The sequence below is a fragment of the Typopeltis vanoorti genome, chromosome 5 (assembly GCF_054136105.1).
Source record: "Typopeltis vanoorti isolate ZY-2024b chromosome 5, IOZ_Tvanoo_1.0, whole genome shotgun sequence".
Classification (NCBI taxonomy): domain Eukaryota; kingdom Metazoa; phylum Arthropoda; class Arachnida; order Uropygi; family Thelyphonidae; genus Typopeltis; species Typopeltis vanoorti.
In genome coordinates, this window is record NC_143553.1 from 65,107,966 (window position 1) to 65,133,894 (window position 25,929).

At 34.8% G+C, this 25,929-nt stretch overlaps 1 protein-coding gene across 5 annotated transcripts in view; it reads right to left on the bottom strand.

Annotated features, from left to right (window-relative positions):
- Positions 1-25,929, bottom strand: part of LOC150106482 (3'-5' exoribonuclease 1-like) — a 170,474-nt gene that overhangs the window by 37,975 nt on the left and 106,570 nt on the right. For all 5 annotated transcript variants that reach the window (XM_090393151.1, XM_090393153.1, XM_090393152.1 and 2 more), the window contains exons 6-7: positions 13,357-13,480; positions 4,727-4,881 (exon numbers count right to left, since the gene is read on the bottom strand). In XM_090393151.1, coding sequence (XP_090249277.1) covers positions 4,727-4,881; positions 13,357-13,480 — 279 coding nt within the window. The remainder of the gene's footprint in view (positions 1-4,726; positions 4,882-13,356; positions 13,481-25,929) is intronic.

Genomic DNA, 25,929 nt, shown 5'->3' on the forward strand with positions numbered 1-25,929 from the left:
ATCCTATCATTCTATCAGTGGTCCTAACAGGCACTTAAGAACCCACAACCTTTCCAAGTATTCTTGGACTTCACGATCGCAACTCGAGGATAAGGTGGTTAGGCCCTATGCCTCCCAGTGTGTCTTATGTCTGTAAATGAGTGTGTTTGCAGGGCTGGGTTACCTGTTCTGGGAGATGAAAAAACCTGAGTTTCCAGCTGAAAAAAACCACATAACTCACTTTTCTTCAACAGAAACCAGATAAAGGTTCCTCACATCACTCACGGGAATCGAACCCAGGTCTTTCCAACCAAAGGGGTTCATGTATACCAACTGAGCTATGGAGGGTAAAAAAATAAATAAAAAATAAAAATTGAAGGGAAAACAGCTACTCATCTGTATATAAATGGAACAAGAATATTGGATCTAATAATAGCATAAGATGCTATTATTAGATCCAATATTCTTGTTCCATGAGCTCATCAAAAACAGCTTTTGGTAGTTATTCCTCAGTAACTATTAATTCTCATTTGCTTCATCATGCATGTTTTCTCTTCACTCCACCAGCATATATTCCCCTATGGCTGATTCAAATCAGCCATATTGATAGTCCTACTTATATCTATAAGGTGTATTTCTCTGTGCATTTCACAGTCCTCTTCAGATAAACCTGTTTACAGCAGCATCCCACAATGTGTTTAATCTTTAACTCACATTAAACAGCCTCAAGTCCATTGCCCATGTTACTTGTACTACCACTACCATAATTCGGATCTCTACTCTGGTTGGATTTAATCCCTCTGTAATCATTAGCAATACTCTCCTCCCCTGCCCATCTTTTCTGAATATACTGTGCCTATTGACCAGGGTTCCAGAAATCCATTTGCCACAGGTGAGTAATCAGAAAAATTAGCAAGTGAATTTTTAACCGAGTTCTAAATGCATTCAAAATATATTTTCTTTGCATAATTTACACTTTTCATTTCATTTTAAAACATTTCATTCACTGTGAAGGTATCTGATCACATGTGGCTGCCAATGAATTTATTAAAGAAATTTTATTTCCATCTCTTTGGAAACTTTTGGATCTGAAATCCTTTATTTGAACACTACAGCATTCCCTTTTAAAGAATCACAAAAATATTTGCAATTTTAGTTGCTGGTTTCCTCTAAAAGTCATAACATAAAATCAGTCATCTTTGCTTTCTTCCATCTCCTTTAAGGTCCAGAACTTTATTTTTTGTTCTATATGAAAGACTAAGAAAATATGAACAGTCATTAAAAATTCATCCTATTGTATCTTCTTCAAGCAACAGTTGTCCTGTCATCATAACAATTGATAACTTTTATGTTTCTCTTTCTATATGAAAGACCTCATAAAAATCTGCTATCGAGTTCCAAAAATCCCCCTCATTTCTGTCTCACAATACTATTATCCAGTGTTCTTCTCACTGCATATGTTTCACTGTCACACGTTTTGGTTTTCAGTCATGAAGTGCCATTATGTGTTAGCGTTATAGCACTTTACCTGAAAACAGTAAATTTTGCACACATTTAATTAAGTTACAGTGATAATTTCCAAATTTTGCAATCAAATCAATGCATTCATTCAAGTTCAATATTAACCTTACACTGCTGGAAAGAGGTCAATGGACACCATACTGTGAGCAACAAACAGCCATAGCACCCACCTTAATAAGATGTAGGACCTCCTTTTGCTGCAATGACTGCAGCAATCCTACATGGCATACTTTCCACAGGCATATGATAGCAATCAATGAGCATTTCTGCACCACCTATAGGCATGTAATGAGGTCCTGTACTGTTGTGGGTGGACGTCCTTTGACCTCACCTGACACTCCAGTTCATCCCACAGATGTTGAATAGGGTTTAGATCAGGGCTTTGTAGAGGCCAGTCAAGTGTGGTGATGTTCATTTCCACAAACCATGCAGTTACAGAAGCAACTTTATGACATGATGCATTGTCTTAAAGAATGATCAAGATTAAAGAGAAAATGGTCAATTCTGTAAAAATCCCACAAAGTAAGAAGCACTGCATTGTCCAGAATGTTCAGTTATCTCTCGGAGTTCAATGTTTGTAGCACCACAAACAGATGTCCAGCAGCAGAGGCAAGGCTTTCAGCCTGGTGTTGTGTTGTTAGAAGTGGGACTCACATAGGTTAGTGGCTCCCAAAGTTGAGACAGAGAAGGGAATGTTGCACAGTCCTTGCATGGACTTTCTGGTTGGAACCCTCGTTCAGGTGGGAGATAATGAGATAATGTCAGGCCCCTATCAGTCTGTATGATATGTGTCAGATGGCAAAGCCCACAATCATTCAAGGCTGGTTTGCTTTGCAGTTTGTCTGGGTGCTTGTTTTTTTTTGTCAGAATTTTCATATTCCAGTAACACTCTTAAAACTGTCATATCCAAGTTTGTTGAAATTTTGGAGATCGCACGACCCATTCATCATGCATCTACAGTCTGCCCTCTGTCAAATGCATCTAAATCCCACACCTTTCCCATTATGCCTCTCACGAATGCTTGGGGAAGGCAATGCTTTCAGCTAAGTATAACCACAATTTTGGTACAGAATTTGCATAGTGTCTCCTATCCCTAATTCAATGGCACTTCAGTGTAATAATGTCCTAAGCTTATTTTCTCAGCTCATAACAAGAATTAGCTTAGTGTAATTAAATACTTGAACATTTTATATAATGAAAAGGCTTTTAAATACTGTTAAAAATTATCTTGCAAAGACAAGTAGAAGTGTGTGTGTTAAAAGTAAGTCTGGCTCCATAGCGAGTGCTACCTACATTCTCGTTGTTTTTGTAAATTTTATTATTTCTCTTCATAACATTTAGTTTTTTAAAACATCGCTAATAGCAATATTTATATAAACCAGACTGATATCTTGGGCAAGTAAAATATTTTGATGACTAATAGATTTATATTGTATTTCTGGAACCCTGCCTATCACATTCCATTCCTTTAAGAATATCCTCTTCTGTTAGCCAAGTCTCTAATAAAGAAATGCCAATAATGTTTGGTCCTTTATCACTAACAAATGCTAAAAATTCATTTATTTCTGATGCTTCTGGTATTAGTGAATATGCAAAACCAACCACCAAGCCAATGCATATAAGCAGCCTGAGTTGATTCATTAACTAAATATCTTACCTCACTGTAGCAATCATTCTTTTCTTGTTTGACAAAACTAATCCCTTCCATGCTATCATAACAATCTTGATCTCTTACCTTAGAGAATGTGTCCCCACAGCTACTCTGTCATACCTAGTTTCCCAGATTACTTATATTCACTCTTTCACATAGATGATCTTAGGCAGCTCTATCCCATGTCGTGTCTTGGCAGGAGGCACATAATTTGGAACTCTTGTTTACTCTTTTTTTATTTTTTCATTTCAAGTAAACTATTTTCAAGTTGTTTGTACCAACTATTAATATAATCATATCTTCAGCTTGCTCTACCTGATCATCTACAGCTGTTTACATTATGAATCTTTGCTCCCGCCTATAGATGTAATTCAGTGACTTAACAGCAGAGTATGAATGTAGCTGAGTATAATCAACAAATTAATTTTTGGTGTATATTGATATGATATAATATATATACCTGCCTTCAGGGAAAAAAAAAGTTATAAGTGTTATTATTTTTTTTTTTTTTTTTTCATGTCAATCCCATTTGTGAAAGGTTGGCAATGCAGTGCATGTTTAGTACCTTGGATAGGCTAAGGGTGATGTAATCAGGAAACACTACTCTAGAAACTAAACATGAAACTTTTGCTTCAAACCTCCAATAATCAGAGTAGTGGCTGATTACTGGTGATGAAAATCATCTATCATTTGAAGATACTCACTTCAAGAGCTATACCACTGGATATTTGAACCTACAGACTGTTAGTTGAAGCATAAAGACATCATCCACTTGGCCACAAGGGTATCTTAATTCCAAAAATCAAAATGCTTCATGCAACGGCGATATTATAGTAATTAAAAGTGCTTAACGATAGTCCCCAAGAATGAAAAAAAATTATAATAAAGAAAAAATTAATACCAAAAAATGACTTCATGATTTTTTTTCTATGAATTACTTGTAAAGCTGTTAAACACTTAAAATTCTAGAGGCTAGATTCAGAAAGAAAAAAAAAAAAGATCTTAATAAGTTAGACATACTGCAATTCTAAAGAAAATTCACTATAATACTCTATATATAACAATCTATAACAAACCATTCTTGTTGTCCTATGAGTGGGAGTGAGAAAACTGTAATTTGTGACTCACAAGAATAGTGTGTATCACATGGTGCAATGTCACTGAGGTTGACTCTCACTGCAGCAGACTCGAAGGGACCACAGGAATAGTTTATCGTAGTAAATTTTGTTTAGATCAGCAAAGTGCTTATGGAGATTCAGGGACATTTCAGTTTGCAAAAGTGAGTGAGTTTGCTGTAATGGTGATTGCTATAATGAGAATAATGTATATACAAACATTTTGGAAATATTACAATTTTCCAAATAGTTTGAAATTTCAGTGCAGGAAGTTAATTTCTAAAAAATTGCTGAAGAGATTTTAGTCTATAGCTGGCAGACTGTGCAAATAACACATATGGTATGGTATGCTCATTACATATAAGTGGGTAATCATAAGTTCATTCTATTATTATATCAATTAAGCTGTAAAAAAAATCTCCATTGGATCCTCATTTTAGTACAGAAATAAAGTGTTTACCTATTCCAGTTAATTCTCTCATTAATTCTAAGTCCACCACCATCCTGTAGAATTTTTAACACAACTCTTGTAATATTTCTTGCATCATCTAGGCCACAATGGGGATGACCTTCAAATGTCATGCCTAGTAATTCCAACATTGTTGCTAATGGATACTAACATGGAAATGAAAATTATAATAAGTATACCTTATTAGCAATAGTGCATTATTAAAATAATTCTGTTTAAAAATTACAAAAATATTTTAACACTGATTTTTAAATAATTATTTCAAAGCTCATTAGTGCTTATAATTACCGTATATTATCGCGTATAATGCGAACTAGAAATTTTGTTTGAAAACTAGCCCTAAAATGCCATGTCCACGTATAATGCGATCTGTTAATCTTGTTCCATAACATTATAAATAATACAATACGAATTAATGAAAGAAATATTTATTTTAAAACAAAATGTCAAAATCCTTTAAATTTTTCTTCATCTATTGAGTCATCAAACATTTCATTTATAAATTCATCTGTAGGGATTGCGTCATCAGTGTAGCAGTTGTCGTCATCGCCTTCATGCTCTTCATTTTGTTGTGCGTCATCCTCGCTTTCGTATATGACGTGATCTTCGGATCCATCCACTGAATTACTTATTCCACATTTAAGAAATAAGCGTTGAATCATTTCAGATGGTATCGAATCCCATGCTGCTTTAACCCAGCTGGTGACCAGGGTGATCTCAGGCTTCTGAAAATTCCCACCCTTTGTCATCTTCACCAAACCAGATGACATCCATTCTCTCCATTTTTCACATAAGTGATCTTTAAATGGCTTATTCAAGCTGACATTAAGCGGCTGCAAAACGGAAGTTAGACCACCTGGTATGACTGCTAGGTCTGTACATAGCTCACATGCTTTCTCTTTGCTTGCCTCCATTAAATGTGCCCAGAACATATCCCAGACTAGCATGCTTTGTTGGTGTAACAAGCTACCTGGACGTATGTTCCATACTTAATCCAGCCACAATTGTACACCTTCTTCATCCATCCAACCTTTCTGATTGGCACAAACAATTACACCTGGTGGAAATTTCATGTGCATCAGAATTTTCTTCCTTTTAAATATCACTGTCGGCTTTAATTTGGTTCCGTCTGCATTGCATGCTAGAACAACGGTAAAATGTGTTTTTTCATGTCCCATTGTTTTTATGAAGACACCCATTCACCAACTGAGTTTACTGTTCAATTCCCAGGCATATCAAAGTACATGGGCATCTCATCCATATTGCCAATTTGGGAAAGTTCATATCCGTGACACTTCCGTAATTTTATGATAAATTTATGGAAGGACTGCACTTTTTCATCAAGCTGCTTTGGTAACTTAATGTTAATCTTTGCATTCCATAAATCTGTTGCACCAACCAGGCAAAGCAAGAAAAGATGAAATACCTGATGTGTCCTTGAATTTACCATTCTTGAGTTGTAGAGCTCGAAAACTAATTGCATTTCTTGTTACTATAATGCCATCTTGTTGTTGCGTCAAAATTCATTCATTTAGCTCTTCTTCAAGTTCTGGAAAGGATGCTACATCTTCATGACGGGCACGTTTCATTTTGGGGATTTTTTCGAGACTGTCTTTTTGCTTACACCAAAGTCTAATATTACTCTCTGCTAAACCAAATTCTCTCATAGCAACACTGTTTTTATGTTCTTCTGAAACTGCACAACATGCAATTTAAATCCTGCTTCAAAAGATGAACGTTTATGTTCCTGTTGGCTCATTTTCAGGCTAGGTTAGTTTAATGAATGATATTTAAAATGAACTGTGGTTAAACTGATATACCTAACTGTGCTCTATCTATCTCACTGTGCTCTATCATTCGGTGACCAAGCAAGCATCATATCCACGCACAAAGCCAGTAACGTAAGTAGCTTTATGCGCAGATACGATGCGTATTATTTACCATAAATTTTACGCATTATACGCAATAATATAATATATGGTAATATTTTTTTTTTTTTCATTCAGGAAACAATTTTAATATTAAATGGAGAGCCTCTCCCCTCCCAAGATTTTAACTTTGCATATTTACCTTTGATAACTAGAAACAGCATTCATTTGAATATTCTCAGTAATGTAACCATATATTTTAATAGTATCAAGAAAACAGCAAAAATAAAATATAGTAAGAAATAATAATGACTTTGTATAACACTGAAATTTCTCTTTAGGCAAAAATACATGATTTTAACATAAATGCATGTATATTGTTCTCATCCTTTGCTGGCCTGGTTGGCTGAGTGGGTAAGGTACCTACTCTCTAATCAACAGGCTCTGAATTGGAATCCCATGCTGGACATGAATGTTTGTGCATGTCTTTAAAGTGGGAAAAGAATTTCACTGCCCAGTGCAAGATCCCCTTCCCCCCCTCTCAGAGTTCTTATTGGAGGCCTGAAGTGGCTTTAAAATATTCTATGTTTGGTCTCTAGAGATTTCTGGACTCAAAATGGGCAAAACCCTGATCTGAAGTTTTTCTACCACAACAGAAAACTGTGATAATCCCAACTAAAAACCCTGAAGGAACTGCCTCCTAATGTATATGTTAATTCCATTTCATCTATTAGTAAAAAAAAAAGTTGATGAAGAATTCTAGGAAACTCTTTATTGGAAGGTCAAGCAAGGAGGGCGGGTCGTTACTGACAAAGTGTCTCTCAGTCCTTCTCTTCTTTTGCTTGATCCTAGCAAATTTTATTAAAAATCCAATGAGTGAATTTCTAGCATCAAGAAAGAGTTAGGTCAAAGTTGACAGTTGATGAAGTTTTCGGTCAAAGTTGACAGTTCGATCTGTGATCAAATGGGTAATACATCACGAGTGGCTGGTCATGTAAGTTGTGCAAAAATTTTGCAAAGAATACATTTTCTAGGCAGATAAAGGATTATGTCCAGTCCTGTCACATCTGTCAGAAAAAGAAATGCCAAGGCTCCCTAACAATCAGTTATGTTACCAGTTCATCCTTTTTCAGCATTTAGTTGCAGATATTGTAGGTCCTTTATAAAAGTCTGACCAAGAAAATTCTTTCTTCTTTGTAGTATCTTGATATCTTGAAGCATTATTTAAATTAAAGGGATATTAAATCCCACATTGTTTAATTAATATCATTGTTAAAATTAATATCCCCTTAATTTAAATAATATTTATATCACCGAAATGAAGCCTATTGGCTCTTTATATTTAAGTATCTTGAAGCATTTTCAGTAAAAGATCAAAAAGGCAGAGACACTTTCCAGATGCTTCATATGTAAGGGTTAATTTTTGGGTATGGCTATCTACAATCTTCAAATAGAGATTCAATTTCACACACACTTGCTGTGTGTGTGTGTGAAATATTTAATGTTAAGAAAATCTTCACAATAATAAATTTAGTTTAATCCTTTATCCAAGTGTAAGCAAACAAAGTTTGCGCCTGAAAATATCTTCAGGACTGAGGTAAGCGGTGCAACTTTCAGGTGCAAACTTTGTGTTTGCTTACACTTGGATAAAAGATTAAACTAAATTTATTATAGTCTAACCAAGTGCAAAATAAACTTCCAAAATCTTCGCAATAGCCTATTGACCATGGTGTAATGGCAATTGTGAAAGACTGAACAAGTCTGTAAAACAGATTCTCTTATATTTATCCCATAAAAGGATAAAAGATTGGAATCTGTATCTTCCTCAGACCTTATTTGCTTACAACACCTCTATGCACTGATTGGAGAATACAGTACAAAAAAAAAGTAAATTGGCCATAAATAAAACCAGAAAGGAAAGAAATTTTAAAACCCAGTCAACTTATGTTATTACAAGATAGATCAGATGTTAGAAAGAAGGAAAAGATGAGAGTGGATGCATCAGGTTCATATAAAATATTGAGATGCTCTCTAGTTGTTTATGAAATTGGATATTAAGTACCCTGATAGGTTTATAGTAAGCCATTTAGATAAACTGAAAAAAAAAAAAATAAAGTAAATGGATTTCTATTATAATAATAATAGTAATGAGCATCATGGTAAAAGAAATAGTAACTTAAATCTAAAAGGATTTGAGAGAGTTTATCATAAAGATTATGAATTAGAAACTTTTTATCAAATGCTCAAAATATAATAGATGAGAAGTATTAATAAGGAGCAGGTTTTGTTGACATTGATGATACTGTTGCAGAAAATCATGATGAGGATATACATGTGGACAGTAATTCTGATGGTAGACATATAAATCAGGACTTAGAGGATAACATGTTGGTATCTAGTATGCTTTCATCTGATACTTCTGGAAAGAAATATACAGGCAGGGAAAAAAAAAAGTACTAACTTATTTTTCATAGGTCCACCCTTAGAAAAATGATGGGGGTGGAGGATCAGGATACTGATCCAGTCATTTTTCTAAGGATAGATCTATCTGCTATTTAATGATATTAGATTTTATATAATTTTTTTTTTTAAATTTAGCGATATCTAATTAAAAAAAAAGATAAATATAGTCTTACATGTAAATATTTAACTAAAAATGTAAAACTTAAATAGTGCTTCTTTAGTAAAATTTGTATTAAAAAAACTTTATGTATAGCTGCTGTATGTTGAGACTGTTTGAGATATTTAATGGTATCAAGAAACAAAAAAGAGCATGCCTCAAATTTCTTATATTTCAGTAACTTAAAACTTGATAGGAGAAGAAAATATTCAAATTTCTGTTTTTAAGCAACTGAAGAAATGTAGTCTTGTTTACAAGTGAAGACTCTGCTTTCAATTTCACTGCCATATTACTTTGCTGTACTAGGCAGTAGCATGTAAATACCAAATAACATATTTCTGAATAGGATGTTTGATACAGTGAAAGATGAGAGCAAGTGAGAAGTGTGGTTGAGTAGAGACAGAATATGTTCTCAAATGTGAAAGTTTTGGGGAGAAATATAATATGAGGAATAGACTTTTTTATATAAGTCAGAAAGCAGGATGATATCATTAAGAGGGTAGCAAGCAATTTTTTTTTTAATTTATGGATAAATTTCTTTTTATAAAAGATGCCAAGTCTGAAATATGGATAAAACTGCTAAAAAGGATTATATAGTTCACTATTTGTTACTTTGAAAAGTAACAAATAGTGAACTGCTTTCTTTTCTGGTTAAATGTTCTAAACAAGGAAGGAGCAAACTTTTTTATGTTCAGGGATGGTGAACAAGCTTCCAGAAGAAAAAGAGAACTTTTATCTTTCTGCTGTTTTTTCCAAAGAAACAAACAAAAAGGAACTCTATATGCTGCAAAGAGATTAGAAGTAAAATGTCACATTAACAATAGCCAGAACTTCAGGAACCAGATAGGATCTCAGTGATACATATGATTTCCTTTATTTTTAATTGCAGTAAAAATAAGTATGAGAATTACTTAACTAGATTGGAATAAACCACAGCTCAAAAAGGAATAAGTTCATGTGATTTTGAAGATAGGCGACTGGAAGAAGTTTTGTGAAATGCACATACATTGCAATGGGTGTGCACACATACCTGTACACACCTTTAAGAGGATGGTTAAGGGTACAGATTCATCAACAGCATTTGTTATCACAGAGGCATAGAGAGCGAGAACCTATAAACTACGCAAGGAACTGCTACATCTGTTTAACAAACTTCTTTGGCTTTTCTGCAGTGTCAAAACATAATGATACTAAACGTGATCTTCAATGAGACCAGTATCTCATGATAGTATGTTGACAGTTTAGATGCACATCTGGCTTGAGCTTACATGTAACACATTAAAATAACAGAGGAAAAATGATCGACTTGAAGCAAGTGAGTGTGTAAGCACCTACACACATTGCATTGATTTGATCTGTATCATTAACCAGAGTCAATTCTCAGCAAACACCATTACAGAAAATTTACTAACTGTAATAAAGTACAAAATAGTAGTTTATGGACAGTCTATAACAGTGGGTGATTTGTACAGCATTAATGCTATTTTAAAAGAAATTTAATGTAGCAAACTTTTCCTGATTACAAACTGTTTGCCACCACAAGTTTGCTATAGAAAAATTAACAGTAATAAATAGGATCTATGCTTAAGCATAACAGTTTATCATATCATAAATTAAAAGATTCAAAGAAATTATATTCTTGGTTTAATCCTTTATCCAAGTGTAAGCAAAGTTTGTACCTGAAGTATTTTTAGGACTGGGCAACTCATATATACTATTTTCACACTACTTGCCTTAGTATGCCATAATCTCCTTACGGATATGTATAATGCTATGCATTATAAGGAGATGTGCTTTGCATTATGGGATACTAAGGCAAGTGATGTGAAGTCATTAGCTTCTATATCCAAGTTTCCCAGTCCTGAAAACACTTCAGGTGCATACTTTGTTTGCTTACACTTGGATAAAGGATTAAACCAAAAATATAATTTCTTGGCATCTTTAATTTAAAGTATTAGGTTGGCAAATAAGTTCGTTCGGTTTTTCAGAGTGGAATGAAACACATTTTATTTAATATATATAATACATACTAGTCAGTTATATATTGACCCTCTTTATCAATGACCTCTTGCCATTTGTCCACCAACTTCATTATGTCGCGTTCATAAAACTCCTGAGGTTTACTGGCAAAAAACTGATCCAGGTGTCTTTTGACAGCTTCCTCATTAGCAAAGGTTTTCCCATTCAGAGAATTCTGCAACGAGCGGAATAAGTGGTAATCGGAAGATGCCAGATCCGGTGAATATGGAGGATGCAGCAAAACACCCCAGCCAAGACGTAACAATTTACTCCGGGTTGTTAACGATGTGTGGGGGTCTGGCATTGTCGTGGTGAAAGACAACTCCTTTCTAATTTGCCAATTCAGGACGTTTTGTTCTAATTGCACAAGCCAGTTGTGTTAACTGTGAGCAATAGACAGTTGAATCAATAGTTCTGCCTGACGGTAACACCTTGTAGTGGACAATACCTTGATAATTCCACCACACAAAGAGCATGATCTTCTTTGGGTGCAATCCTGCTTTCGAGGTTGTTTGCAGCGGTTCGTTCTGGTGCCCCCATGATCTTTTACGTACCACGTTATCGTACATGACTCATTTTTCATCTCCCATAATCATCTGTTTTTTTCTTGGTGACATTGCAGTGAATCACAGATGGATATGCGAGCAGTCATATTGGCCTCAGTCAATTCATGCAGCACCCAAACATTGAGTTTTGAAACATATCCCAACTTGTGCAAATGGCTTTCAATGCTTGTATGCGATATGTTCAGTATTGCAGTAATCTAACATGCTGTTTGTGACGTATTTTTGTTGACGATATCCTTCACAAAACTCGAATCAATCTCGGGCGGGCGACTGGCGTGAGGCGCATCACTGACGTCGAAATCTCCAAAACGGAATTTGGCAAACCACTTTTGGCATATGCGTTCTGTTAAGGCACCATCCCCGTATATGCTGCATATTTTTTTATGGGCCTCTGCAGCTTGTTTGCCTTTTTTGAAATAAAAAAGCAAAATATGCTGGTAATGTACATTATTTCCTTCCATTTCTAAAAATATGTTGCACACACGCGACTGAAGTATGCCGAACAAAAATTCACTGAAAGGTTATGTGAAATGTCGCCTTTCAACTCCACAATAGCGTTGTGAGGTAGCGCAACAATAGCGACAGGCGAAGCGGTGCAAACTTGTACTAACACATAAACTGAACGAACTTATTTGCCAACCCAATAAAACCAAGTGGAAAAACTTCCAACAGTTTATCATATCACATACCAAAGAAACAATTTCAGTGAATCAAATCATGAGAAACTGAATACTGTCATTTGTATCACTGAATATTTCATCCCTTATGGCCATGGCCATATGGGCAGTAACTATATCATTAATTTACACTTTGAATCAATATTATTTCAATAGTATCCAAATATTATTTAATTTTCAATGGGCACTTGGCACCCATCTAATTAGTGATGTATAAACATGTCAAGGCCCAGTAAAGGGATTAAAATGTGGGTTTTAGATACTAAAAAGTCTTTGAGAATATACAATTTTAATGATTAAATTACATTCAATGCATCATTATTCTTGTCAATGATATCATCAGCAGACAAATTTACCAAGGTGATGCATTATAATTCACACTAGTAAGAACAAGTAACACCTTAGAAAATCAATGAGCTATTAAGGATAACTTGATCAATTATGATTATTTGTATTCAATATTTCAAATAAAAATATATTTTTTAATTAATCAAAACTGATAATAAGTCCTACTCGAACTGTGTCTAATTGTTTATAGAATTATTTATTGTAAGTTTTAGTTAAATTTATTTTTTAGTTTATTCATTTAATTTGTTTAAAAAAACAAAAAGGACTATCAGACCAGGCTCTATTTTATTATTATTTTTTGGTTTACCAGTGTAATTAACACAAGATGATGTCATCTATAAAGTTGATGGAATATTAAGTGCAACATAAATTATTAATATTACATTCATTCTTAATAAGTGGTAGTAGTTTCGAAATACAAGAATGACTGATGTATAGGGCCATATACTGTAAATTCAAATAATAAAAGTTTGATTTTTCACAGCTCAAAATGTGATGTTTTTTTAATAGTTTGATGACTTACCCTTTTTGTTTTATAAAAACTGCTATAAAACTTCCGTATATTGATCCATTTCTTCCCAAAAGAAGGAAAAGGTATGTTGCTTCGATTACACTGCATGGTCAGAAATCTTCCCATATCCCATGGTCTTGAGGGAAAATAAAAAAGAATGCAATAAAATCCTGATAAGAAATTATTTAATTTATAAAAATAAAAAAAGCTTTATAAAATAAAGTTTCAAATTCTAATTTGAATATACTGTTTCAAAAGTGAGAAAAGGAATCAAAATCCAAGTACTCAATATTAAAAAAGGCTGTGCATACTGCTACTACCATACTTTGCAAAGGCATCTGATAGAATACCACATTAACTCTATTCTTCTTCTTCCTCATCCATCATATGATAGGTTGAGTTCCTTATGAACAAATTTTTGCCATCTCGTTCTATCTCTGGCCATTACTGTCATCTCTCTCTCTGAAGTTTGATTATTGTGACCTTTCCTTCAAAGGCTGTGGCCAAGTTCTTTTTCATCTGCCTCTTGTTTGTCTTCCTCCAGTGATTCCATTCAAGACTATATTTGGTAATCTTTGAAAGGACATTCTCTGTAGGTGTCCAAACCATCTTAATTGCTGCTTAAGAATTATAGACACGATATCTTCTCTATAGTTTAATTCGTGTTTGACTTGCTCATTTGTTTAGTGTCCTGACCAGTGAGTCTTATTTTTCTTAAACGTTTCATTTCTAATGTTCTGATTTTCTTTCTTTCTGATTGAATGTCCAAGTCTCAGCTCCATATAGCTATAAGTATAATAAAGGTTTTACAGAGTTTTAGTTTCAGGCTTTTTTGAAATGCTGTTATTTTTCCATATTTTGTTTAATTTATTCATATTAGACCATCCTTTGTTAAGTCTGTATTTTACTGTTTCTGTGTTATCAAGGTTGTGAATAATGAGACTGCCAAGATATGTAAATTGCATTACTTGTTCATGTATATAATTTTCTAAATTTATTGAAATATTTTCCCTCATCTCTTACTATTTTCATTGTTTTACAACTCTATTACATATTGTTATCAGAGAAGCCTGCTGGGAAAAGGCTTCTCTAAATTTTCTCTGCTTTTCTTTCTCAAGGGCAATCTCCATACAGTTTTTTCTTACAATCTCCTATACACCTCATCCTCTGTCTTCTGGATATCTTGTTCAAATTCTGGGAATCCAAACTGCCTTAAGAAGTGTGCATTTATCATCTTTCATCCTGGCTATATGGTCAGCACAGTTCCACTTTAACTTTTGGACTTTGAATAATATCAACAATTTGTATCTGTCTAACATCATTTTACCTTCTATGCACTTTTAATATCCAAAATACTTCTTTCCATTGCTCTTTGGCATGCTCTCAACCCCCCCCCCCCCGAACCAAGTTTCAGTACTATATATTAATATGGACAATATAGTGGAATTAATAAGCTTCCTTTTAAGAGAGATGGACAGATCGCTCTATATTTTTCTGTCTTGGCTACTGTCTGAGGTTTCGTCCCAGAGAGAGATACACTCCACACAAATTCAATATTGATATGATAACAGAATAGGAATCTGGGCATTAGTCATTTTTGTTTCTGTAAAATTTATTTCAAGTCCTGCCATTTTGTTTGTATTGTTCAATTCATTTAATATCCCCATCAACTGATGACGTCTTCAAGTTTATCAGAAAAATCAAAGATTGTTTAGTTTCTTTACTAAGATACTATACTATATCTTTGTGTCCAATTAAATTTTCCAAACATGTTCAAATGTAGCTAGAAAAAGTCTACAGGCTGTTGGGTCACCCTGTTTGGCTCATTTACTGATTGTGATATAATCACACTTTTTTTCTATCCATACAGCTTCTTGACTTTGATTCAATATAGTTCTGATTAGTTTGATATACACTGCATGGAAAGAAGTCAACAACATCACAGAGTTCCGAAGCCAAACCAGGAAAAAAAAAAAAAACAAGACCATAACCATCACACTGCATCTCCGAATTTCATAGATGAGGTTACACACTCTGGTAAGAGACATTCACCAGGCATCTGCCACCCACACCAGTACATCTGCTTGGTAGAGGGTGTGGTGTGATTTGTAGCTCCATAACACAGCTTTCCAAGCTCCATGTCCCACTGTACACACTCTTTGCACCACTGAAGACAATGCTGCATGTTGGTTTAGGTAATGCGGGGCTTACATATTGCAGTCCTACCATGGAAACCCATGTTCTGAGCCTTGATTTTGAATGTTTTTGTATGCAGATTAATGTTCCAGTTGATGCCTGGAATTCAAAATGAGGGCCGATGAATGTTTTTTTTTTTTTTAATTTTTAAATTATCCATCATATACATAATACACTATACAAAGTGCATTAACAACCATCAGCACATTAGCTTTATTTTAGTAGCGTGAGATTAACACATATAGCTAATGATGAGATGGCTAATCCATTAAACTTTTATCATGATTTTTTTCTCAGCACTTAAGCTTTAACACATAGCTACATTTAAATTACTGTGCATGCACAGATGTGGTAACCAAATTTCTTGGGAATGAGAAGGATAAGGGGCAGACTGCTCCTATGATGATATAATGGTTTGTGGGTTACAACATTTGATTAATAAGCAGAAAAGGAGAGATGCGATAAAATGTATGTTACTAAAGGGGTATACAGAACAAATGCAGAAGAAACTTTTCAATACGTGGCAAGAAGGTAGAAAACAATGCCCTCGTAACTTATACAAGAGTGTAATCAGAAAGGCTGCGAGGACTAATTTTTTCCTCTAATCATGAAAAAATCATGAGTGATTGCATCAACAAAGGGAAATTGTTAAGCATTCTGTCAGTGAATGAGTTTAAGGATGGATATGATAGGTATTGCGTGAATAATAATTTAGCAAAGTGTTTCTCAAACTTTTTGGGCCATAGCCTACTTAGACAAGAACTATAACTCAGCAGTCCTATAACCCAATTCTTAACAGATAGGTCATATTTTACTACCAGATATGAACATTCATATACTGTCCCTAAGTGCAAATGGAGTAGTTGGCATAACATACACAACTATAATATTTTTCAGTAGAAAATTAAGTCAAAGGAAAGTCAGGATATTTTTCTGCACATTTCTCAGCGTGCCTTGGCAACACAGTGGCTGTATTTATGTACTACTATAGAATCACATGTCGAGATATATGGAAAAATATTATCAAACTGAAATTAAATTTTTTAATTAATACAAAATTTAATATATCATATTCTAAATTGTATCTGAAAATTTACAGACTAAGATGAAATATATTTATTTATCAATAAAATCGACTTGTGACTCACTGGATAAACAACGAAGCCACAGACAACACTTTGAGAAACATGGTTTTAGTGTGAGCCTCCTATGATTAATCTTTGAACTCCATGGAGAATAATAAAAGACTGATCCTAGTTACACTCAAACTCGGTTCATATCAAGAATAATAAGGATAAGCTGATAATATGACATTGGATATAAGTCTAACATTGGGCTCAAAGCTACATTGTGGTTGGTCAGTGAATTTAGCGCTCATGTAAAATTGGTGATTTTTGTCTGTTTTATTGTGTTTTTCTATTAGAAAATTAGTGTTTTATAAGTATATTAATGTAGATTTTAGCATATTTAGTGTTTTATAACATTTTTGTTAAGATATTTCAATAATAAGTACAGTTTAAAATGCTGCCAAAAACGCATAAGAAACTTAATGCTAAGAAGAGCAGCAAAGTCAGGAAAGAGAAGGCTTGCTGCACTAAGAAGATTATTGAAGATATTGAGAAGGATGTTGAAAATGCATTAACCTCCAAAATTGCAAAATTAAAAAAAATTAAGCTGCAAAATGAGAAACAACAAAGCACGGAATCAGGTAAGTAATGTTGTTTATAAAAAGAAAGATGTTATTTGGTATGGTGACTATCATAAAACATGCTGTTCGTGAGCAGCATAAACGTCAAGTTTTCCTGGAGCAAAAATTAAAAATATAACGCAAGCAATACAAAAACAAAAGAAAAGTAAATGAGATTGTAACTGTAGTAGGTACTAACAACTTAACTAGCAATCAGTTGAGAATGAGAGAGAGAGAGAGAGGGCATGAAAGGGTTGTTGGAAGAGGTGAGAGAGTGAAGAGTGAGAAAGTGAAAATAGTAAGTATATTACCTTGATATGATGATAATGAATTAAGAAGAAGGGCTATGATAGCAAATGATTCGATGCATAGGCTGTGTAAAAGGAATGGATGTGAATTTTTAAATGTGTGGAGCGAGTATGAGAGAAGATTGGATTTCTATAAGAGAGATGGCCTACACCTGAATGCGTTTGGTATCAGGAGTCTTGAAAATCTAATAACTAGTATGAAACCTAACACATACAGAGTCAGGAAAACTGAATTATAATGGGAGGAATGGTGACAATATTAGTGTAAGAGCGACAATGTTATATAATTGTGCTAATGATAGGAATGAGCATTATCATGAAAATGATTATGAGGAAAGAACAATTTCAACTTTGTGTTCGTCTAATTCAGACCCATCAAATGTGCAAAGATGTCTACATGTATAAGGTACTAGAGAAGAATAGAGATCTGCAAGTTTTTCAAATGCTGTATCATGCAGACTGCAGACAAGGTTATACAAAAGAACATGCAGGTAGATTATTATGTCTATACACAAATACTAGACGCATCAGAAACAGAGAGATAGAGTGTTGCCTTGCTCAATATGCTGGGACCTCAGATTGTAGGCATTAGTGAGACCTGGCTATCAGAATCAGACATACTAACTGGTATTGAGTGGAAAGGGTATACAGTATTTTTAGGAAGTACAGACAGGATAGGAGGGGAGAGGGTGCTCTGTTAATGATATTGGATGACTTGAATCCAGTTAGCATTGAGACCCATGATTGTAGTACAACTAACAGTATTTCATGGCAGTGAGTTTGAAGCCATCTGGTGTGAGGTGGAATCTAACAAGATCAATTACATAGTGGGGTGTTGTTATAGACCTGGTGGATTGGTTGCTAGTGATGAAGAAATGCATCACCAAATAGAAAAGATGGGCACAAAAAGAGTAATCATAATGCAAGACTTTAATTATCCAAACATTGATTGGGCAGAAGTAAAATCTCATAAGAATGAAACTGAATTCATCGAGTCCTTACAAGACAACTTTCTCAAGCAGCATGTAGCAGAAGGAACTCGAGGTCAAAGTGTTAGATTTGATTATAGTGTCAAAGGTCATTTCAGTTAAAGACTTAACTATTCTGCCTCTGGTTGGTGACAGTGATCATGTGGTACTCACTTGGGAAGTCACTAAGTTTAATAATGTTCCATTCAGAAAAGGTTAAATGCTAAGGTTAAACTACAAAGCAGGAAATTATGACCAACTGAAGAGTATACTGAGTTTAGTGGAATGCGATCAGTTGCTGGATGGGAAGAATATTGACAGAGCATGGGAAGATTTTAAAAAAATACTTAAAATGATTCAATGTTAGAGTGTGTCCCAAGAATTTGAAGAATAAATAGGATAGGAGTCAAATAAATGTGTAATCTTATTAAGCAAGAGATTCATAAGAAAAGGATGCTGTGAAAGGAATACCCTATGCATAAGGATGATGTCCGCTATGAAAATTATAAGCAGCAGGCTAGAAGAGTAACAACTATTCTACAGAAAGTATGAAAAGAAACTCGTTCTGCAAGCTAAAGACAACCCACAAGAATTCTATCGATTTGCTGCAAGTATAAGAAACAATGAATATGAAAGAATTGGCATGAGGGTTACAGATGCAGAAAAGGTTGTTCAGTTAATGAATGCCCATTTTGTTAAAAGCTATCAACCTTAGTATATGCAACATCGAGCTCAATACTACCTCTTCACTGGATGAAGAAACTATAGTGTATGAGGACAAAGTACTAGAGCTGTTACACAAACTGAATAAGAATTCAGCAAGGGACTGATGGAATATCAGTCCCTGTTGCTGAATATGCATCTCAGAACAGAGAAGATGCCACAGAAATGGAAAGAATGTAAGGTAATTCCAATGCACAAGTGTGGTGTAAAGACTGATGTATCCAACTATTGACTAATTAGTATTTCAGGAGTGGTGGTGAAGATTTTGGAAAAATTAGTTAGGGCTCATATTCAGAAATGGGTTGACAGAGAATCTACTTTGCAACAAACAACATGGGTTTACTAAGGAAGATCATGTTTTAGCAACTTGCTCACATTCTATAATAATGTTACAATTGAACTAGACAAGGGGAATGGATACATCACGATACTTTTGGATTTTGCTAAGGCTTTTGACAGAATACAGCATGATAAACTGTTGCATAAATTGGAGAATATGGGGTTTGGATTATAAAATATTAGCATGGATAAGAGGATGGCTGACTGACATATCAAAAAGTGGTATACAGGGGATATGAGTCTGCGAGATTTTAGGTAATCAGTGGTGTACCACAAGGATCAGTCCTTCATCCACTGTTATTCAATTTTACATTAATGACACTGGAATGATTAGACAGGCAACATACAGCTATTTACTGATGATGCAAAGATACATAGGGTAATCAGGAATGCTGCTGATATGCAGCACTTGCAGAATGATTTGAATATGCTGGAATTGTGGGCATAGGAAAACGGATGTCAGTTAAATGCCACTAAATTGTGAAGTCATGCACCTTGGCGTGATTAGATACCCCCATGTCATATTATATTGGTGGGATTATGCTAGAAGAAACTGATCAGGCTAGGGATCTTGGAATGTTAGTAGATAGGAAGTTAAGGGGTCATGTAGCAAAGATTGCAAATACAACTCAAAAGATAATTGCAGTGCTGAAATGAACTTTTACATATACAGATAAGGATGTCATTTTGCCTATTTGCAAGGCCTTGATAAGACCTCACTTGGAATATTGTGTGCAGGTGTGGTCTCCTGGTTTCCATTGCGATTCTGATAGAGTAGAGAGAGTGCAAAGGAGAGTGTTAAAAATGATATCAGGATTGTGGAATACTGATTATGAAGACAGATTGAGAATTTGTAGACTGCAGACAAACAAGAAAAAGAGGGATGATATTGATTGAGACTTACAAACTTCTGAAAGTGTCAGAGGATTTCAGTTGGTGGAATTTTTCATTTTATGGAGGCAGGGAAAGGACAAGAGGGCATCCTTGGAAGCTGAGAATGAATGCCATTAAGAACAGATTGAGGGCCAGATTTTTCTCTCAGAGTGGTACATGATTGGAATGGATTGCCAACGGATGTTTTGTGTGCAAGCAACCTGAATGAATTCAAGAATAAGTATGATAGCTGGTACATGTAGTACAAGGGTGGTCTGAAAAGTTCTCGGCTTTGACCATAGATGACAACACTATTGACAAGATTTTTTTTTCTAAGTTGGACATCTGTCATAAGCATCCATGTGAAATTGCAGGTCATTCTATCAAGTAGTTTGTTTTATACTGCTGTCTGAAGCAAAAGTGTTGTCTCTCTCTCTTGAAATGGATAAAATTGAGTATCGTCGGTTATAAAATTCTTTGTAAAAGAAGGTTTAATGCCAAAAGAAATTCATTCGAAGTTCATAAAAGTTTATGGGTACTCTTCTCCTTTGTTTTTGACAATTAAGAAATGGGCTGCCGAGTTTAAACATGGCCGTACCAGACTTGAAGATGATCCACGTGAAGGACGTCCAAAAAGTGTAACAACACCAGAAATCATTGATCAAGTGCACAATATGGTATTGGATGACCGGCGAGTCAAAGCATGAAATTGCTGAGACTATAGGCATTTTAAAAGAACGTGTAGGATAAATTTTGCATGAAGAATTGCAAATGAAAAAGCTTTGTGCAAGATGGGTGCCGCGCTTGCTCACAGCAGATCAAAAACGCACTCGCATGAAAATCTCTAAACAGTGCTTGGAGCGCTTTAACAAGAATAAAACCGATTTTGTGCATCGATTTATTACTATGGATGAGACTTGGATTCACCAGTACACACCAGAATCCAGACAGCAGTCAAAACAGTGGACAGAAACCGGTTGTTCAACGCCAAAGAAGACAAGATCATGGCATTGGTGTTTTGGGATGCTAAAGGCATTTTGTTTATTAATTATCTTGAAGGAGGGTAAAACAATAACCAGGGAATATTATTCCAATCTTTTAACCAGACTAGATGAAAAAATTCGTGAGAAAAGACCCGGTTTGCAGAAGAAAAAAATCATCTTTCATCAGGACAATGCACCTGCCAATAAAGGTGTTTTGGCAATGGGAAAATTAAGGGATCTGCACTATGAATTGTTGGAACATTCACCCTATTTCCCAGATTTGGCTCCTCATCTGATTTCTATCTCTTCCCAAAACTAAAACTCTTCCTCGCTGGTCAGCATTTTGCTTCGAATCAAGAGGTGATTGCAGGTGTAGAGGGGTATTTTGCAGATCTTACTAAAAACCACTACAGGGACGGGATAATGGTGCTGGAGCATAGCTGGAATAAATACATTAGTCTGAACACCCCAACTGGCCATGACGTCTATATATGTCCAGCAAAATCTGGATACGATTCTAACACCTATTGAATCACATGGATAAGCAGTGCAATTTGGTCTCACTATTTCATCCACCACAGCTGGAAGAAAGGTTAAGGGAGATTATGTTGAAAAATAAAAATAATTTTGAAATTATAAATTCGCTTTTTTCATTATTAGGTCGAGAAGTTTTCAGACCACCCTTATATGTTGTCTCATGCAACTGAGTCACCAACTTTCTCTCTGTCTGCATTATGCATGATGATGAATGTATCTTTATCATCTAGCTTAGTGACCAATGATGAGGTTCTACAAGACTGTTCTTTCACCTACTCTGTTTCTTCTACATATCAATAAAGTTATGCAATTAACTGAAAATTAAGCCATGATTTTGCTGATGACAATACACTGGACTTCTCATTTGACATACCTTGCACTATACAAATCGACAAAATACAATCTCAATGTCTTTATCCTTCATTGGCATTCTGATTACCTTATTAATTTCTAAGCCATAAAAATCATTCCTGCCACTTAAAAAAAAAGGAACCTTTTGAAACCACTTTTTTTGAAGTGTGGCATGGAGCAGGATTCTGTTGGAAGATGAATTGTTTGTCTTTCTGGATCTGTGAGACCACTCTTTTGTCCAATATTTTTCTGTATTGGTCACTTTTTATCATACTGTCAACAGGCACAAGCAATCCTAGACCGTCATGTGTAAAATAATTCCAGAACATCTTGTTGAAGGTGGGTGAGAGAAGTCTTCTCAGTAGTTGATTTGCGAACATAGGGTACCTCGTTCTCCTTGTACAATGAAATGGCTCTCCTCTGAGAATAGGACCATCTTTCACCCAACTGTTCAATCTTTGTACACTTTTGCCCACCGGATCCTCTTTTTCTGCATAGCCTTCATCAACTATTGTTTCTTTTTTTTAATCTGTGGACAGTCCTCCATGCTTCCAACAATCTTTAATGTCAGAAATTTCTTCGATGTCATGTCAGAAACATTAATCTTCCTAACTGCCATGTCTCTATTTAAGTCTACAGCAGACAATCATCGACTCATTTTGCTTTTCCTAACTAATAAGTGTAGTTTTCCTTTATCGCCCACATTTTCTTTTTCTGTCAGAAGAAAAAAGGTACCTACCTCTCTAAACCTATTTAAAATTGCATTAACAGTATCCAAACAAACACCACACTCATTGGCAAATTTGTCTTTGAGTCATGGATGTATACTGAGAAAGAGTACAGATTTCTGAACACTTTCTTGGAGATGTATCCATTTTATATATTGTGTAGCTTCTTCATTTTGTGTAGCTATACAAAATGAAGATGTATTCATTTTGTATAGCTACACAAAATGAATAAACCACTACAAATGCCAACTTATTTGTACTATTAAAAACACATCTTCTTATTGTACTATCTTCTATCGAAGGTCAGCGACCATCATGGCGAACAAACTGCGCTCTTGTGCTAATCTGAACAGTTGTGCACTGCTCTTTCCTGTCCATGTCTTGATGTTGTCAAACCATGATATTCTTTTTCTTCCTCTAGTTCCTTTGCCATCAATTCTTCCTACCAAAATAGTTTGTAGAAGTTGGTATTTGCTGTTTCTCATGATGTGTCCAAGATATGATGTTTTTCGTTTCTTGATTATCTGTACAAGATGTTTAGCTTTGCCAATGGATTTTAAGACATCTTCATTGGTAATTTTTTCTGTCCATGATATCTTTAGCATTCTTCTGTATAGCCACATCTCAAAGGCTTCGATTTTCTTGATGGTTGTTGCCTTCAATGTCCATGTTTCAACTCCATAGAGCAGAATAGACCACACGTAGCATTTCAGCATTCGGCATCTGACTTCCATGTTTAGGTCTTTATTGCAGAATAGTGTTCTCATTTTCATGAAGGACTGCCGTGCAACTTCAATCCTTGTCTTTATATCTATTTCTGGATCCCACCGTTCATTAAGCCAGCAACCAAGATATTTATATCTTGACACTTGATCAATATTTTTCCCATTGAGTGTCAGTTTCATTGATGAGGCTGGATGTTTGCTGATGATCATGTATTTTCTCTTGTTGATGTTTATATTTATTCCCATTCTTTGGCTTTCTATGTATACTCTGTCAACGAGTTTTTGGAGATCCATAATGTTATCTGCAATTAGCACGGTGTCATCTGCATATCGTAGGTTGTTAACAATCTTTCCATTTATTGTGATTCCCTCTGGACATTCTTCCAATGCTTTTTTAAAGATTACCTCTGCATATATGTTGAACAGGAGTGGTGAGAGCACACGTCCTTGTCTCACTCCTCTTTTGATTTTAATATCACTGGTGGTAATGTTGTCTAATTGAACGGTAGCTGACTGATTCCAATACAGATTTGTTATTAGTCTTATGTCTTTTTCGTCTAGCCTTATTTGTTGAAGGATTTCTATTAAGTTGGTGTGTCTGACTTTGTCGAATGCTTTTTCAAAATCTATGAAACACATAAAGACAGATTTCTGTTTTTCTATGCATTTTTGTATCAATATTTGGGTACAGAAAAGGGCCTCTCTAGTACCAAAACCATTCCGAAAGCCGAATTGTGTTTAACTTAGAGTTTCTTCACTTTTTCTATAAATGCGATTCTGAATTACTTTCAAAAATATTTTTAATGTTTGGCTCATTAGACTAATAAGTCTGAAGTCACCACAGGAATTCGCTTTGGGTTTCTTTGGGATAGTGATAAATATAGATTTGAGCCAATCTGATGGAAATTCATCACTTTCATATATTTTATTAAATAGTTTTTCAAGAAGTTTGATGTTATCTGGTTCGATTAATTTTAAAAATTCTGTTTGCACACCATCTGGTCCACTGGCTTTTCCTGTTTTACTTGTTTGTATAGCATTCTCTATTTCGCATTTCATGATTGCTGGTCCTTGAATGTTATCTTTTATATTTATAGGCTTCTGTCTAGTATCATTGAAAAGTTCTGTTACATATTTTATCCAAATCTGTGCTTTATTCTCTTCTTCTAGAACTAATTTTCCATTTTCGTCTCTTAGAGACACTATTTGCTTTTTCCTCAGTTTTCCGGAAATTTCGTTGATTTTCTTATACAGATTGAAATTATCATGTTATTTCTGAAGCAGTTCAATTTCAGTACATAAATTTTTCATCCAATTTTCCTTGGCTTCTTTTATTTTTTTCTTGATGATGTTATGTGTTTCTGTATACCTGGCTAGGTCTTTGTTTTTATACATTCTTCTTGTATCAATAAGAGAAAGAATCTCATCTGTCATCCATTCCTGTTGTTTTATATTATTCACATAACCTACTTCTTCAATACTTGTTGTTACGATGGCATTCTTTAAGCTATTCCAAAGAGATTCCACACTTTTATTTTCTTCTATGTTAATCTGTTGTAATCGCAGGTTAAGCTGAGTCTTGGCACTTTTATTTATGTTCGGGTCTTTCAGTTTTTCTACATCAATTTTCTTTTTCTTCTTTTGTGATTTTTTAGCTGATTTTAATCTAAGACGTACTTCTGCAACTATGGGATTGTGGTCTGATGAGATATCTGCTCCAGGATAAGTCTTTGCACTCTTTATACTACTGTGGAATCTTTTATTTATCAGTATATAATCAATTTGATTTCTGACAATATTATGTTGGTTATCTTGAGGCGATTTCCAAGTGTACAGTCTTCTTGGTGGAAGTTTAAACCAGGTATTTGCTATTGTTAGATCTTCTTCCTGACAGAATTGGACTAAGCGATCTCCTCTGTCATTTCTGGTGCCTAAGCCATGTTCGCCAACAATTTCTCCATCACCCCCTCTTCCCACTTTTGCATTGAAGTCGCCCATCACTATGTTTATATCATGTTTCTTTGTTAGGTTTTTAATCTCTTTTAGGTGTTCATAAAACTCTTCAACATCTTCTTCACTTTTGTCAGCTGTGGGTGCATAAGCTTGGATGATATTTATGTTAACGGGGTTTCCCTTAAGTTGTAACAGCATTATCCTTTCAGAAAAT